A 13,880-nucleotide genomic window follows, 5' to 3' on the forward strand; every position below is an offset into this window, starting at 1 on the left:
TAAAGTTATACTTTTTTTTTTATTCTGGTTTGATCAGAGGGAGATTTCTTTTGACGAAGAGCAGCATCTCTGCCTTGTCGCATTCGAGTCGGTTTCTTTGCTCGGTCATCACGTGTCCAGCAGCAGAAAACAAACGCTCGCTGTCAACGCTAGTGCAAGGAGCCGACAGATATTTACGAGGAAGTTGGGCCAGGCACTCGTAACGGGACTGGTTGCTTCTCCAGTATTCCAGCGGGCAACAGTTCATGGGAAGCGTGGCCTCCAACAGATATGACTGGAGCTTTCTGTAAAAAACAAAACACAGAAGAACAAAATCTAATTATGATGATGTTCTGAATATCCGGTTCCATTTTTAACATAAGTTATAACATTGTGTTCATAAAAAAATTCAAACAAAAAATATATACACTTGCGTTCGCATCCACTCTGCTGTTTTCCTGGTGTTCAGTTGCATCATCTGTATTTTCTTCGAGGATTGCCTCAAACATGCCCAAGAAGGAGTTGTTCTCGTCTCCCCTGCTGCTCTTTGCCGGTGGCTCGTCCTGGCTGGGGGCCGGGGGTGTCTGTGGCACGGCGGTCTCTCTCGACGACGCAGCGCAGCTGTTCCCGCAGCATTTATATAGCTTGCCGTTTTGATGCAAGGGTGAAGTAGCGGTCCTTGTACCTCGGCTCCAATAGCGTTGAGAGATAATACAAGGGCTTTTCCTCGATGTCACCAAAACGCGTTTGGATTGCTTTTAACAGGGTCTCCTTTGATGTTTTCACTCCGTGGTCTGTTGGAACAGTTTGTTTTAGCAGGCGCGTTAAGGCTTGGATGGAGGGGATTACGTCTGCCGTTGTGGGCTGTAGCTTTGCTAATATTTCTAGTCAGCTGTTCACACGGATCGAGGATGGTCAACATGTTTTCAACCAGGGCCATTGGTGGAGTTGAGTGTTTCTGGTAACTTGTATTCTACTGCATAAGCTGCAATAGCTTGCTTCTGCGCCACCAGACTCTTAAGCCTGTAAAGTGTACTGTTCCAACGTGTGGCCACGTCCTGTTGGAGTCGTGTACTGGTGGTGGTAGTAGTGGTTGTTGTTCCCTTTCGCAGGTTTGCCTGTAACTTTTCCAGGGCGGTGGACGCTACTTGGGAGTGCTTAAAATGTCCAACAATCTTCCGCCCGATGGCAACACAGTCAGACACAGCTCTTTGGCTAAGCACAGCCTCGTTCACGGCCAACTGTAAAGTGTGGGCCATGCAGCCCAGGCTATCAACTCCATAGTCACCAAAAGCCTTCGCCATATTACGTGCGTTGTCTCTAAGGACAACATGGACCATCTCTTTACTAATGTTCCATTGCTGAAGCATGGCTTCAAAAGCCTCACGGATCATATCGGCTGTGTGTGAACCTGGTAGCTCCTGAGAATGCAAACACCGCTCTGTACAGTTTGTAGTCTTTGTCCAGCCACTGCGCCGTCAGACCTAGCATGCTAACGGGGCTAACATCACTGGTCCATATGTCCGTGGTGAAACTTATCGTTATATCGTTATCGATCAGAGTATGAAGGAGTGTGGCGATCTTCTTGCCTTTTTCAAAAGCCTCGTCGATAGGTAAAAGCCCCGGTGCCTTTGCAGCTTGCTTTGGATTCGCCGCTAGTTTAGCAGCGCAGGCGTCTTCGTACGCTTTTAACACACCATCGTAGCGATGGCGATGTTTCAGGTGACTAACCAGGTTGGAAGTAATAAAGCTCGTTGCCTTTTTCCCTCCTCGTGGAACTTCTGCATTGCATTTGTTAATACAAATAGCAAGCAAACTATCTAACTCTGAAACTTTGAAATAGTCCCATACTACCGACGACATGTTTGTTTACTGTCCTGGCTTCACGGCCGCACACCATTTACGTCACAGCCAGGCATGAGTTAGGGAGCGCTGGATTTGTGAAAAAGTCCCCTCTTCCTCAACCACTAATACCACAGTACTGGCAAAACGGGAGGAGCCGAGTGAAAAACAAGCGCCCCTCATCCCAATCCACCCACACCGCAGTATTTTTTTCTTTTTTTTACCCCAAAAATATATTGTATATTATCGGGGCTATTAATACTTTTATCGGGTTTATCGAGATGACGTCATAATTCCTAATATCGGGCCGATAATTATCGTCCACCACTAAAAATTATCTTTTAAATTGACAAACATGTAATTAGTGGCACAATTCAAACGGGATCGAAAGATAATCTTTCTCTCTCCATTGACTTCAATACATAATTCTTCCAAAATAAGGTCCCATGGAGCTCCACCGGAAGGGGAGGGACTTCGGCATTACTGCAGGTAGTAGATCCTGAAGTAAAAGTACAAACACCACACTGTGAAAATACTCCATTACAAGTTAAAGTACTGCATGCATATCTTATTTAAGTAAAAGTATGTAAGTATTATGAGACAATTGTACTTAATTATAATAATTATAATTTATTACGGAAGAGCAAACCTTCCAAAATAAATATTTTAAAAGATAATACATACATTGAATAATATGCCATTTAATGTACTGATTTAAATATTAACCAGACATGTAGGCACGAGTTGATTAAATGTGACATAAATTGATCATTTAGTTTTAATGTGCTTTTTAAATGTGTAAAAAGCAAATAAAAAAAAACACTTTGGATTAATTCAAAGAATATATATTTTGAGAGAGATGTACATACGGAGCCCTGGAGGGTTCATAGAGAGAAAAATTAATAAAACTAGGCCACGTTTTATTAATTTGTGCGTTCACGATATACTTTCTTGTTTTCACGTTCCGGGGCACTCCGGCAGGACTTTAGCAATACATCGAGATTAAGGTTAAACACATTTATTTCACTTGTGAATACACATATAACTATGGAGAACCAGATGTGTGTAAATTACTGTTCGTGGTCATTTGAAAACTAATGCTGGTTTCGGTCGCACACACACACCGAACACACACACAGAGCGGAGCTGAGCACAAACACATACACACATCACCCTGGTGACAGGACATCTCCTTCATGAAACGAGTAATAGGGGGAATAATCGGGCAGTTCAATAGAGGTGTGTGTGGTTAGACGTAGCAGCCTCGATCTCTATCCAGCTGTTCTAATGAAGGGAAACACAGTGAAGTAAACAGTAAAAGGCACAGCTCTTTGCAGCTGGTGCTGCTCTTCTCAGATTCTGCTGAGTTACACGTTACTGCCTCCAGTGCCCTGTACGACGAAGCCAGTTCAACAGACCCTGGATATGTTTGAGTTACCAAAGAGTTAACAAACGCGATCTCGCTAAGCGGTCCTACGAAGCTGGTTATCAAAGTTAAAGTTAAGTTAAAGCCTTTTACTGTCATTATACACAGAGTATAACGAGATTCAGAGTGCAACTCTGTCCCGGAGTGCAACAAATACAAACACGTACATAACACTAAAAAACACGGCAATAGGACAGACAACATAAACAATCATACGGGGGGATAAATAGTTACAAATATTGATATAAAAATAGTAAATAAAGCGCATTAAAAGTGTGTGTGTGTGAGAATGTTTACGGTTATTGCATTATGTGTGGTGGTTCAGCAGCCTGACGGCCCAGGGGTAGAAACTGTTTTTGAGTCTGTTTGTCCGTGACTTGAAGCTCCTGTCTCTCCTCCCAGAAGGCAGGAGAGAGAACAGTCTGTGACCTGGGTGAGAGCTGTCCTTTATGATTTAGTGAGCTCTGCTGCGGCAGCGGGAGGTGGAGATGTGTTCCAGAGAGGGCAGGGGGCAGCCGATGGTTTTCTCTGCCATTTTCTCTGCAGGGCTTTCTTGTCCGCAGCTGAACATCCTGCATACCACCCCGAGATGGAGTATGACAGCACGCTCTCGATGGTCGCTCGGTAGAAGGACACCAGCAGCTTCTTGTTCCGTCGGTTCCTTATTTATCCAGGCGCATAAGATGGAGGGGTAACCTAGGCGTGACAGTTTTTCCACGAGTATGTCAGGTATGATGGTGTTAAAAGCTGAGCTAAAATCGACGAACAGCATCCTTATATAGTTGCCTGGGCCTTCTAGGTGGCTCACAGCTGTGTGATCAACTCAGTAAATGAACCAGGGCTTCTCTATCCGGCTGAGAGCGCGTTCACGTGAAAGGGACAGGGTCAGCAACATTTGACCAATCACAAACATGGAGAAGCGTGCTGACAGCGTCTTTTTTTCTCTCTCCATGAACCTTTGGGGCTCCGTATATACACTAGTATTAGACGCAGTCAAAGGTTTGGACACATCTTCTCATTCAAAGTTTTTTATTTATTTAAATTGGTTCTACATTGTAGATTAATACTGAAGACATCAAAACTATAAAACAACACATATGGAATTATTATAGCGTTCAGTGGTTTTTGTGAGTGCACTTGAGGATACATTCAAAGTTCTTGAAATGTTCCGGATCGACTGGCCTTCATTTCTTAAAGTGATGATGGACGGTCGTTTCTCTTCACTGAGTTGAGTGGGTCTTGCCATAATATGGATTACAACAGTAGTCAAATAGGGCTCTCCACTGTGCACTAACCCTACCTCAAACACATTTAGAAAGCAAGTAATTCCACAAATTATCTCTTGACAAGGCAGATGTGTTAATGGAAAACCATTGCAGGTGACGACCTTGTTATGGGAGATTCCTTATTACAGCGTATTTCTAGCTTATTCATTAAGGTCACACAGGTCAGAGAGGCCCCATCGTCTTGTTATATCAGTCTTATGCCTAGTCACATGGTTAGTTAAGACAAATGTGTTATTGAGTTACATTTCCAGAGAAGAGGCCCCATCGTCTCCCCGTAATTATTAGGGGTGAGCGGAAGTACAAAGAGGCTCCATAGCTCAGTCGGTAGAGCCTCAGGTTATAATACAGTTAAGTCTTTGTTAGTTAAAGACGCCATGAGATAGTGACCTTTCCACATCTGAAACATATACAAGTATGGCATTCATAGGGGAACATGTGTGTGTGTTCATTACAGTAGCTATATATGCCTGTGTAAAACTGCTACTCGTTGGGGCATTTCCGCGATTGGTTGCTGTTGAAGCAAGGTGATGTACTCCAATATTATTATTTGTTGTTGTGCAACTGAATATTGATTAATCTCAACCATATCTGTGTTTATGTTTTATTGATCTCTCTCTGTGTTAACCTTTAAAGTTGGTGAGCCATTAATTGCACTAGCTGTGTGCAAAGCTGTCATCAAAGCAAAAGGGGGCTGCTTTGAAGAATCTAGAATTAAAAATCACACTTTTTGTTAACTAGATAATTCCATATGTGTTCTTTCATAGTTTTTGATGTCTTCAGTATTAATCTACAAAGTAGAAACAAATTAAAAATAAACAAAAACCATTGAATGAGAAGGTGTGTCCAAACGTTTGACTGGTACTGTATATAAAAAACACATATTTTAATATTTAGCAGGTTCCCTCATCTATAATCATTAGGGATGCACCGAATATTCGGCCACCGAAAATCATCGGCCGAAAATGGTTAATAAAAAGGCACTTTCGGCTTTCGGAAAAATATCACAGAATGTCAGAGAACAGGGTTACGTTGATCATACTCCTTATATTTGTCCGGGTGTTTTGATTTCAAGTGGTGGAGTAATCCCGAAGTGGTGAAAGTCTTTGCAGTTACACCCCCTCGAGAAATGTCAACTGAACACGTTTTACAAATCGCAATCCGCGCCTCTTTCTCTGATATTTTTAAATATCTCCAAGCGGCAGACATGTTGGCTGTGAGCCAGCCGTGAGCATGGTCGCGCGCCGTGCTTGTCGCCGCGTTTTGATTACGTCATCACAACAACACGTTAGGTTACCAAACTTATAGGTGCATTTGTTGTTGTTGAAGGCCTGGCTGTTACAGTCTTTATTTACACTATTTTGTTGTAGGCCTACTGGCCTAGATGTTTATGCAGTTTTAAAGCACCTTGGCTTTGTTCTGAATGCACTTTGTTGTAGTTATCCTACAGAGAAAAGAAAATGCACTTGACTTGGAATTAATGTACTGTATACATTCAAAAGTGCTGAATAAATGTTTTATGGACCCATAATAGTGATTATTATTTAAGTTAAGTTTAGCCATAATCATGTCTTTTTCCATAATCAGGTAGCTGAACAACATTGGTAAAAAATGTATACATTATATAAATATATATATTTATATATATTTCTATTAATCATTTTCGGCATTTGGTTTTCGGCAAACTGTTTCCTATTTTCGGTATCGGTTTCGGACAAGAATTTCCCATTCGGTGAACCCCTAATAATCATCTATGCAAGTGCAACTTTAAACATTTACAGCAATAAAATGCAACATACAAAATAATCAAGAAACATCATAAATGAAACACTGACAGGGAACATTTTACTGCACCATCATTACTATGACATAAGAGGGTGCCGTAAAATATTCCGATAATACTTGCACACTTTTACTTAAAGAGCCTGTGACACGAACCCAACAACTGTTGTGCAATGAAATAGTGGGCTACTAGTAATCTCAAACCGTCTGTTTTAAAAAAGAAAAAACGATACCGTTCCGATAAATATCAATAATTTCGAACATCGCGGGAAAATTCCTTCGACTCATTTTGAGATTTTGGGGAAGCCGGAAGTGACGTCAATGCGGGAACGCTTCACTGTGCGGCGAGAGAGCCAAACACGGACAAAGTGTGTTGTCATGCGTAGAAATGGTGAATTACTGAGTTTAGGCACGTTAATAACGTTTTAATGAAGTTGACTACAGTATATTCATATTTGTCAGTGCTTTCATGTCAATTCGGCGAACATAAACATAAATGCTCGTGGTGAAGATGATGATTAAATTAGGATTAAAAATCGGTAGTGAGAGCTGCTGAATTTCCTCCCGTCGGATGTGATATAAAAACAAATCGATTATTTTTGTAAACTCAAGTGGATGAAACTACATTTATTAGTGCTTTCATGTCAATTCGGCGAACATATGATACATTAAATGATCGTGAGGATGATGATTTAAAAATGTTTTGTTTGAGCCGGTCTGCATTTCCTGATGAGAAAACAAACCTTAGCTTTTTGTAGTTGCAGTCAGTGGTGTAGTTGGACGCGGGGGTAAGCCGTACCCCCACTTATTTGAAGCATGATTTCTTTTTTTAATAGTCTAATACATCTAAAATCATTGCCAGTGTTATCAGTTGCAAGTGTGTGTTTGTTGTAATATGACGAAAACATAATAGGCAGATTTCACAGTAATTATAATAAAAACGGAGCTCAAGCATTTATGCAACTTGATTTGAAGCGTGTGTGTGTGAGGGGCAGAACTGTGTGTGTACGGTGACCAGGTGTCCCGCACTGTGCGGGACTGCACACACAGCATTTTTATTATTTGTCCCGCGTCCCACACATTGAGACTATGTCCCGCATTTGAGTGATAGTCGCGCAGAAAGGCCGGATCGGTTCGCTGACAGCCGCACCGCCCTTTAGTATTATATTGTCTAAACAGCATCATGTAAGTTGCGCTGACAGGCGACACAGAGGTCCCCAAGTCCCCCCCCCCCCCCCTGTTGACAGTTCACGAGCGCGTCCATAGTGTCTCCCGTCCACCCACCACCCCGTCCACCCAGTTAAACATCCCCACTACACGACTGGTTGTAGTAGTACACCAACATGGATTAAACGTGTGTTTTTTTTTTACCACAATGTGGGGAAATTAATGGATAAAATGCACGGATTATTATTATTATTATTATTATTATTATTATTATTATTATTATTCCCACTCCGATCGGGACACTAGGTCCACCGTTTCCCCGCAGCGAGGCTCCCCCCGTTGACAGTTTACGTGGGCTGGGCTGGGTGCAGTGGCGGACTGGCCATTGGGACGAATCCCGATGGGCCGGTACCGAAGTGGGCCGGTCGGATAAGTCACTAGCACATCCCCCACTCCCCCCGTTGACAATTTACTAGTTGTACCGAAGTGGGCCGGTCGAGAGTCCCGGGCTGATTTTTAGTCCCAGTCCACCACTGGCTACATGACTGTATGATCGCCCATATTGACGCACCTAATTCCTAAACTTCTAACAGATACAAAATAAACCGATCCTTCAGCCTCATATGAGCTCTCAGACACGTTCAAAATTAAACTGTCATCGCTGTCTGAGCTTGCTGCTCTGTCCGCCATCGTGCGTTTCCGTGCAGATGCTGGGATCCTGAACGGTGCAGCTGGAGCGCTGTGCCCGCATTGACGTCACCCATAATTTGGCGGGACTTGAAGAATCCCCGAGAAGATCCAGGAAATGGTCAACATTGAAGGGCAGATTAATGGTTATCAAAGTACAAATATCCAAAATCAGTTCAGTAACGGTTTTCAAGGGGACAATATTTACTCAAATTGATGGGTTTGGATGATGGGGGAAATCGTGTCACAGGCTCTTTAAATAAGGTTTGAATTAGGGCTGTGCAATTAATCGTATTTTAATCTCTATTATGATTTTTGCTTGCAACGATTATGTAAACAACGTCATCGAAAAAAAACATCCACAAACACATACCTATCTCCCGCAGGTATTCGGAGGAAGATCCTCTGTCGAGCTCTTCACCCCCCCCTCCCACCCTTGATAATTCACGATCGTCGGCATGTTTTTTTTTTTGAATGGCACTTCATATCAAAAAGGTTGCCGACCCCTGTTCTACGGCTATGACATAACCACCTTTTTGGGGCCTCTGTCTTTTTCTCCTTAAGTCAGGAGCCCCCCTCCCTGTGTACTGCTGTGAGGGAAGAGGGAAGAAACTGTCTCTCCCTTATCAGTGAAACCATTATAGGCCTTACACACTCAACTTAACAAACCACTTGTGTTTTGTTTATACTGTAAATATAGAAAATCATAAAATATGAAGCATTTTCATTGTGGGTTGTAGAAGAATATAATTGATTATATTTGATTATAACTAACTTTCGTTAAGTATTCACTTGATACTATGAAGATCTCAACACCCTCTTTTTAAAACGCAAAGTTATCAACACAGCAGCAGATCAAGTCGTAAACATACATACATATTCAAAACCCATCAAGAAGCATTTTCATTATGGGTTTATACAAGAATATGATTGATCATATTTGATTATAACTAACTTTCGTTTTAAGTATTCACTTGATACTATGAAGATCTCAACAGCACCATCATTACTATGACATAAGAGGGTGCCATAAAATGTTCTGATAATACTTGCACACTTTTACTTAAATAAGGTTTGAATTAGGGCTGTGCAATTAATCATATTTTAATCTCTATTACGATTTTGGCTTGCAACGATTATGAAAACAACGTAATCGGAAAAAAAACGATTATTTTGCTGCATTCCCTTTCGCAATGATGCTCTCAATGTGTCTTGTGTCACACAACTTAGCATTTAGATCAACAAAGGCCTTGGGGCTATGTTGTTTGATTGATCTAAACACAATATATGCATTCCACTATGCTGTTGTACTGTATCTGAAGCTCTTAATATGATTGCTCATATTTCAAGCCATCTTTTTCCCGGCCCCTTGCTTTGGATCATTTTCATCAACCGGCCCCCATTCCAAACTAATTGAATAGCCCTGGCGTAGTATCTGGGAACAATCCCAAATACAATTCATTGTTTACATTGTGGCTAGTGCTAAACCAGAAGAAAAAAACCTTTTTCATTTTTAACTGTGAGTGGAAAGGGGCTGGGCAACATGAGGTGAATTGAGCCAACATAATTAGAACATTTTTTTCTTACTGTGTTGTTGTGGCAATTCTGCACTCACAGAAGGAAAGAATAAAACGGAGGGGAATCAATAAAACACAGAGATATAGTTGATTAATTATTATTTCGTTGTACAACAATCAATAATAATGAGGAAACATTACCTTGCACACAAGCAGTCAATAGTGGTAATGCTCCAACGAGTACAAGTCTTTCACATCATATATAGCAGCTGTAATGAACGCACACACAATTTCCCTTACATTCGCCAACACACCCACATATGTTCCAGATGTCGAAAGGTCATTATCTCGTGACCTCTTTAGGTGTAATTCATACCCTGTCAGGATATGAACCACCTAACTAACAAGACTTAACTGTATTATCCTGAGGAGGGCCTCTTTGCACTTCCGCTCACCCCTAATAATTGCGGAAGAGACGATGGGCCTCTCTTCTCTGGAAACTGTAATTCAATAACATACCTAATTATATTGACTAGGTCCAAGACTGATATAACAGTGTGTTTGCTGTTTCCTGCAGATGTCCAGCAGCTGGTGGTGGTTAAAGAAGAGCCTCTCCCTGACCAGCAGGAGTGGAGCTCCAGTCTGGACCAGGAGGACCCAGAGCCCCCCCCACACATTAAGCAGGAACAGGAGGAACTCAGGATCAGTCAGGAGGGAGAGCAGCTTCAGGAGCTGGAGGAGGCTGATATCACCAAGTCCACTTTCACTCCTGACCCTGTGAAGAGTGAAGATGAGAAAGAGAAACCTCAGTCCTCTCAGCCTCATCAAAGACAAACTGAACACATGGAAACAGAAGCTGATGGAGAGGACTGTCGAGGACCAGAACCAGCCAGGAGCTCAGATCCAGAGAGCAGTTTACAACCAAAGACTGAGGACGACACTGGAGACTCTTCTGAAGACACTGATGACTCTTCTGACCCTGACGCTGGAGACTCTTCGCAAGACACTGATAACTCTTCTGAAGACACTGATGACTCTTCTGAACCTGACGCTGAACACAGTGCTGATTGGAAGGAGACCAGAGAATCTGCCTCAGGCTCAAACTCACTGAAAAATAGACAAGAATCTGTCTGTGATCCCCAACGTAGTGCTGAAAAGAAACCATTCAGCTGCTCAGTCTGTAAGAAAGCTTTAGGACATAGAAGAAATCTAAATCAACACATGAGAATCCACACAGGAGAGAAACCCTTTCGCTGCTCAGTTTGTGAGAAAGCTTTTTCACTGAATATCAATTTAAAGGAACACATGAGAGTCCACACAGGAGAGAAACCATTCAAATGCTCAGTTTGTGTGAGAGCTTTTTCACAGAGTGGAAGTTTAAATATACACATGAGAGTCCACACAGGAGAGAAAGCACACATCTGCTCAGTCTGTGAGAAAGCTTTTTCACTGAGTGGAAATTTAAAGGAACACATGACAATCCACACAGGAGAGAAACCATTCAAATGCTCAGTCTGTGAGAAAGCTTTTTCACAGAGTGGAAGTTTAAAGACACACATGACAGTCCACACAGGAGAGAAAGCGCACATCTGCTCAGTCTGTAAGAAAGCTTTTTCACAGAGTGGAAGTTTAAATACACACATGAGAGTCCACACAGGAGAGAAAGCGCACATCTGCTCAGTCTGTAAGAAAGCTTTTTCACAGAGTGGACATTTAAAGGCACACATGAGAGTCCACACAGGAGAGGAAATATACAGCTGCAATGTTTGTGACAAAAGATTTAAATGGTGTAATCATTTCCAAAGGCACAAGTGTTTTGGTCGTCAGTCCTCACAGCTTAATGAAATTCAAACTGAGGATAACGGAGAGGCAGAGCCTCCAATCAGCAGCTCAGCTGAACACATGGAAACAGAAGCTGATGGAGAGAACAATGAATAAGTCTTATGGCAGTTCACACGTGAGAGAAATCTGTCTGACTGGATTAACATTGTTGTACAACATCCATATAAGACTTAAATGAGCTCCATCTTTATCAACATAAGTGGACAATATGTTTAATGTTTTTGTCATTCTGATGTATCCGTTAACCACTGACTGTTGATGAACCATTTTATTTGGATTGAGGGCTCCAAGTTTCCATATAGGATGATTTGATGTATTCTTTATTTCTAAATGTTTTGTATCATTGCTATCCTGTTAATGAGCCCTGTTTTACATAAATGTACCTGTTATCGGAGTGTTTTTGCTTCTGTAACTGTAAGGCAATACATTTTCCTATTTTGTATCCTGATGACCTAATGCCGTTACATGTAATACGTTACTCCCTAAGCCTGTTTTCAACCATCTGCAACCGATTCACTAATAATCACAAATGTTCATTTCTTTGACCCCTTGACTCGACTATTTCTTGTTTAATAATCGTTACATCTCCTCAGGACCAAGTTCCCGTGTCCTGCCTTTCACCTGCTGATCACCCAATGCTCATTTAAGGTGGACTGACCTTTACAATGGACCAGCTAGTCTTAGTTTCTTAATGCAAACGTTTTGGAAAGTGATGCTAGACCAAAAACGTGCTGTTGGGCTGTGTGCTCTTTGCAGGACGGTGTCTGGACTCAAAGATTGTTTATGCTATGAGAGCTTCACTCTGTTCTTGTTGTCCAAAAAACGCCAACAGAGCGATACGTCTTCTTTCCAGCAGATGGCATAAATGTTACATCATCCAGTTCAACTGTCGTCCACATATTAATGATTCAACAGCAATGTGTAAAACATGGCTAGTAATTGACTCACAATCTCAACAGAATGTGAAGAGGTTACAGTCTTGCGGTTATGTCCAAGATGTTGTTTTTTGTTGTTGTAAGAGATAATAGGGATTGATGCAGAGAATAACCAGAAGATAGTCTGGATAGAGCCTTCAAAGAACCAGAAAGGGTTTTGAAGATTATCAGGGATATAGAAAGAATACAAATATTACAAATGATTATACTTTTTTGCAGTGGTAACATCTAAATACCACATTTAAAAGTACTCATTTATTAATAAATCATATTTGTTATAATTATATATTTATCAATTTGTTCATCACCTTAATATTCAAGCTGATAAAGTTGGAGCTATTTTTAATAACCTTATTGGCTATGCTGCTTGGTAGTTTATTTTTTGTTGAAATACCAAATAATTTACGAGTTGATTTAATTTTGTACAAAAATCAGAATCTGTAAAATAAGCTTTAAAATAAAGATTGTGCCACAAAAAGTACAATATTTTCATATGAGATAGAGTCTATCTCATATGAAAATATATATATAATGTTGACCAAATTAAGTGATTTTGCATTAGGAAAGCTGCTCGAGATGTACAATAAGATCTGGGAGAAAGGGAAGCTGCCAATAATATGGAAAGAGTCAGTCATTATTCCTATTAGGAAACCTGGGAAAGATCCAACCAGTCCAGGCAGTTATAGACCTATAGCTCTGACATCACACTTGTGTAAAGTTATGGAAAGAATGATAACAGAAAGGCTGACATACTACATTGAGAAAAATGAACTAATGACTCCTCATCAGAGTGGGTTTAGAAGAGGGCGGAGTACTTTAGATCCACTGCTGTCCCTGGAGTCTGAAGTCAGGAAAGCCCAAGCGAACAAGGAGTGTGTTGTAGCTGTATTCTTTGATGTGGAAAAAGCTTACGATATGATGTGGAAGGAAGGATTATTAATAAAACTGGACATTATGGGTCTGGGAGGTAATGTATATAATTGGATTATGGATTTTTTGTTTGGCCGTGCCATCAGAGTCCGAGTTGGCAAGTCATATTCTCGCAGGCATGAAGTTGAGAATGGAACCCCGCAGGGGAGTGTCATCAGTCCTCTTTTATTTTCTATCATGATCAATGATATATACACACAAGTAGGATCTGATATTGGTAAGTCACTTTTTGCAGATGATGGAGCTATTTGGAAAAGGGGCAGAAATGTAAAATATATTGTAGCTAAGATTCAGGAAGCCATTACGGAAATTGAAAGCTGGTCTCTGACATGGGGGTTTAGATTGTCGGTGGAAAAAACTGAAACTTTATTTTTTACGAGGAAAAGGATAGGTGAGGAGGTTAGGTTAAAACTTTATGGACAAGATCTAAAGAAAGTAAAGACATTTAAATTTCTGGGAATATGGTTGGACGAGAGAGTCACATGGAGTA

At 41.1% G+C, this 13,880-nt stretch overlaps 1 protein-coding gene across 2 annotated transcripts in view; it reads left to right on the top strand.

Moving 5' to 3' along the window:
* The window catches only part of LOC307032685 (uncharacterized protein), a gene marked incomplete at its 3' end in the record, with an annotated part of 26,565 nt that extends 14,944 nt beyond the window's left edge, over positions 1-11,621 (top strand). Inside the window, exon 2 of one of the 2 annotated variants that reach the window (XR_013806357.1) lies at positions 3,794-5,141. Coding sequence is in view for 1 of the 2 variants with exons in the window: in XM_079670837.1 (XP_079526963.1) it covers positions 10,261-11,621 (1,361 nt within the window). Of the gene's footprint in view, positions 1-3,793; positions 5,142-10,260 lie in introns of those variants that run through there. The other variant, XM_079670837.1, reaches the window with a different exon arrangement.
* Positions 11,622-13,880: the final 2,259 nt, after the last annotated feature.

Source organism: Notothenia rossii, assembly GCF_949606895.1.
Source record: "Notothenia rossii genome assembly, chromosome: 3".
NCBI classification, from domain to species: domain Eukaryota; kingdom Metazoa; phylum Chordata; class Actinopteri; order Perciformes; family Nototheniidae; genus Notothenia; species Notothenia rossii.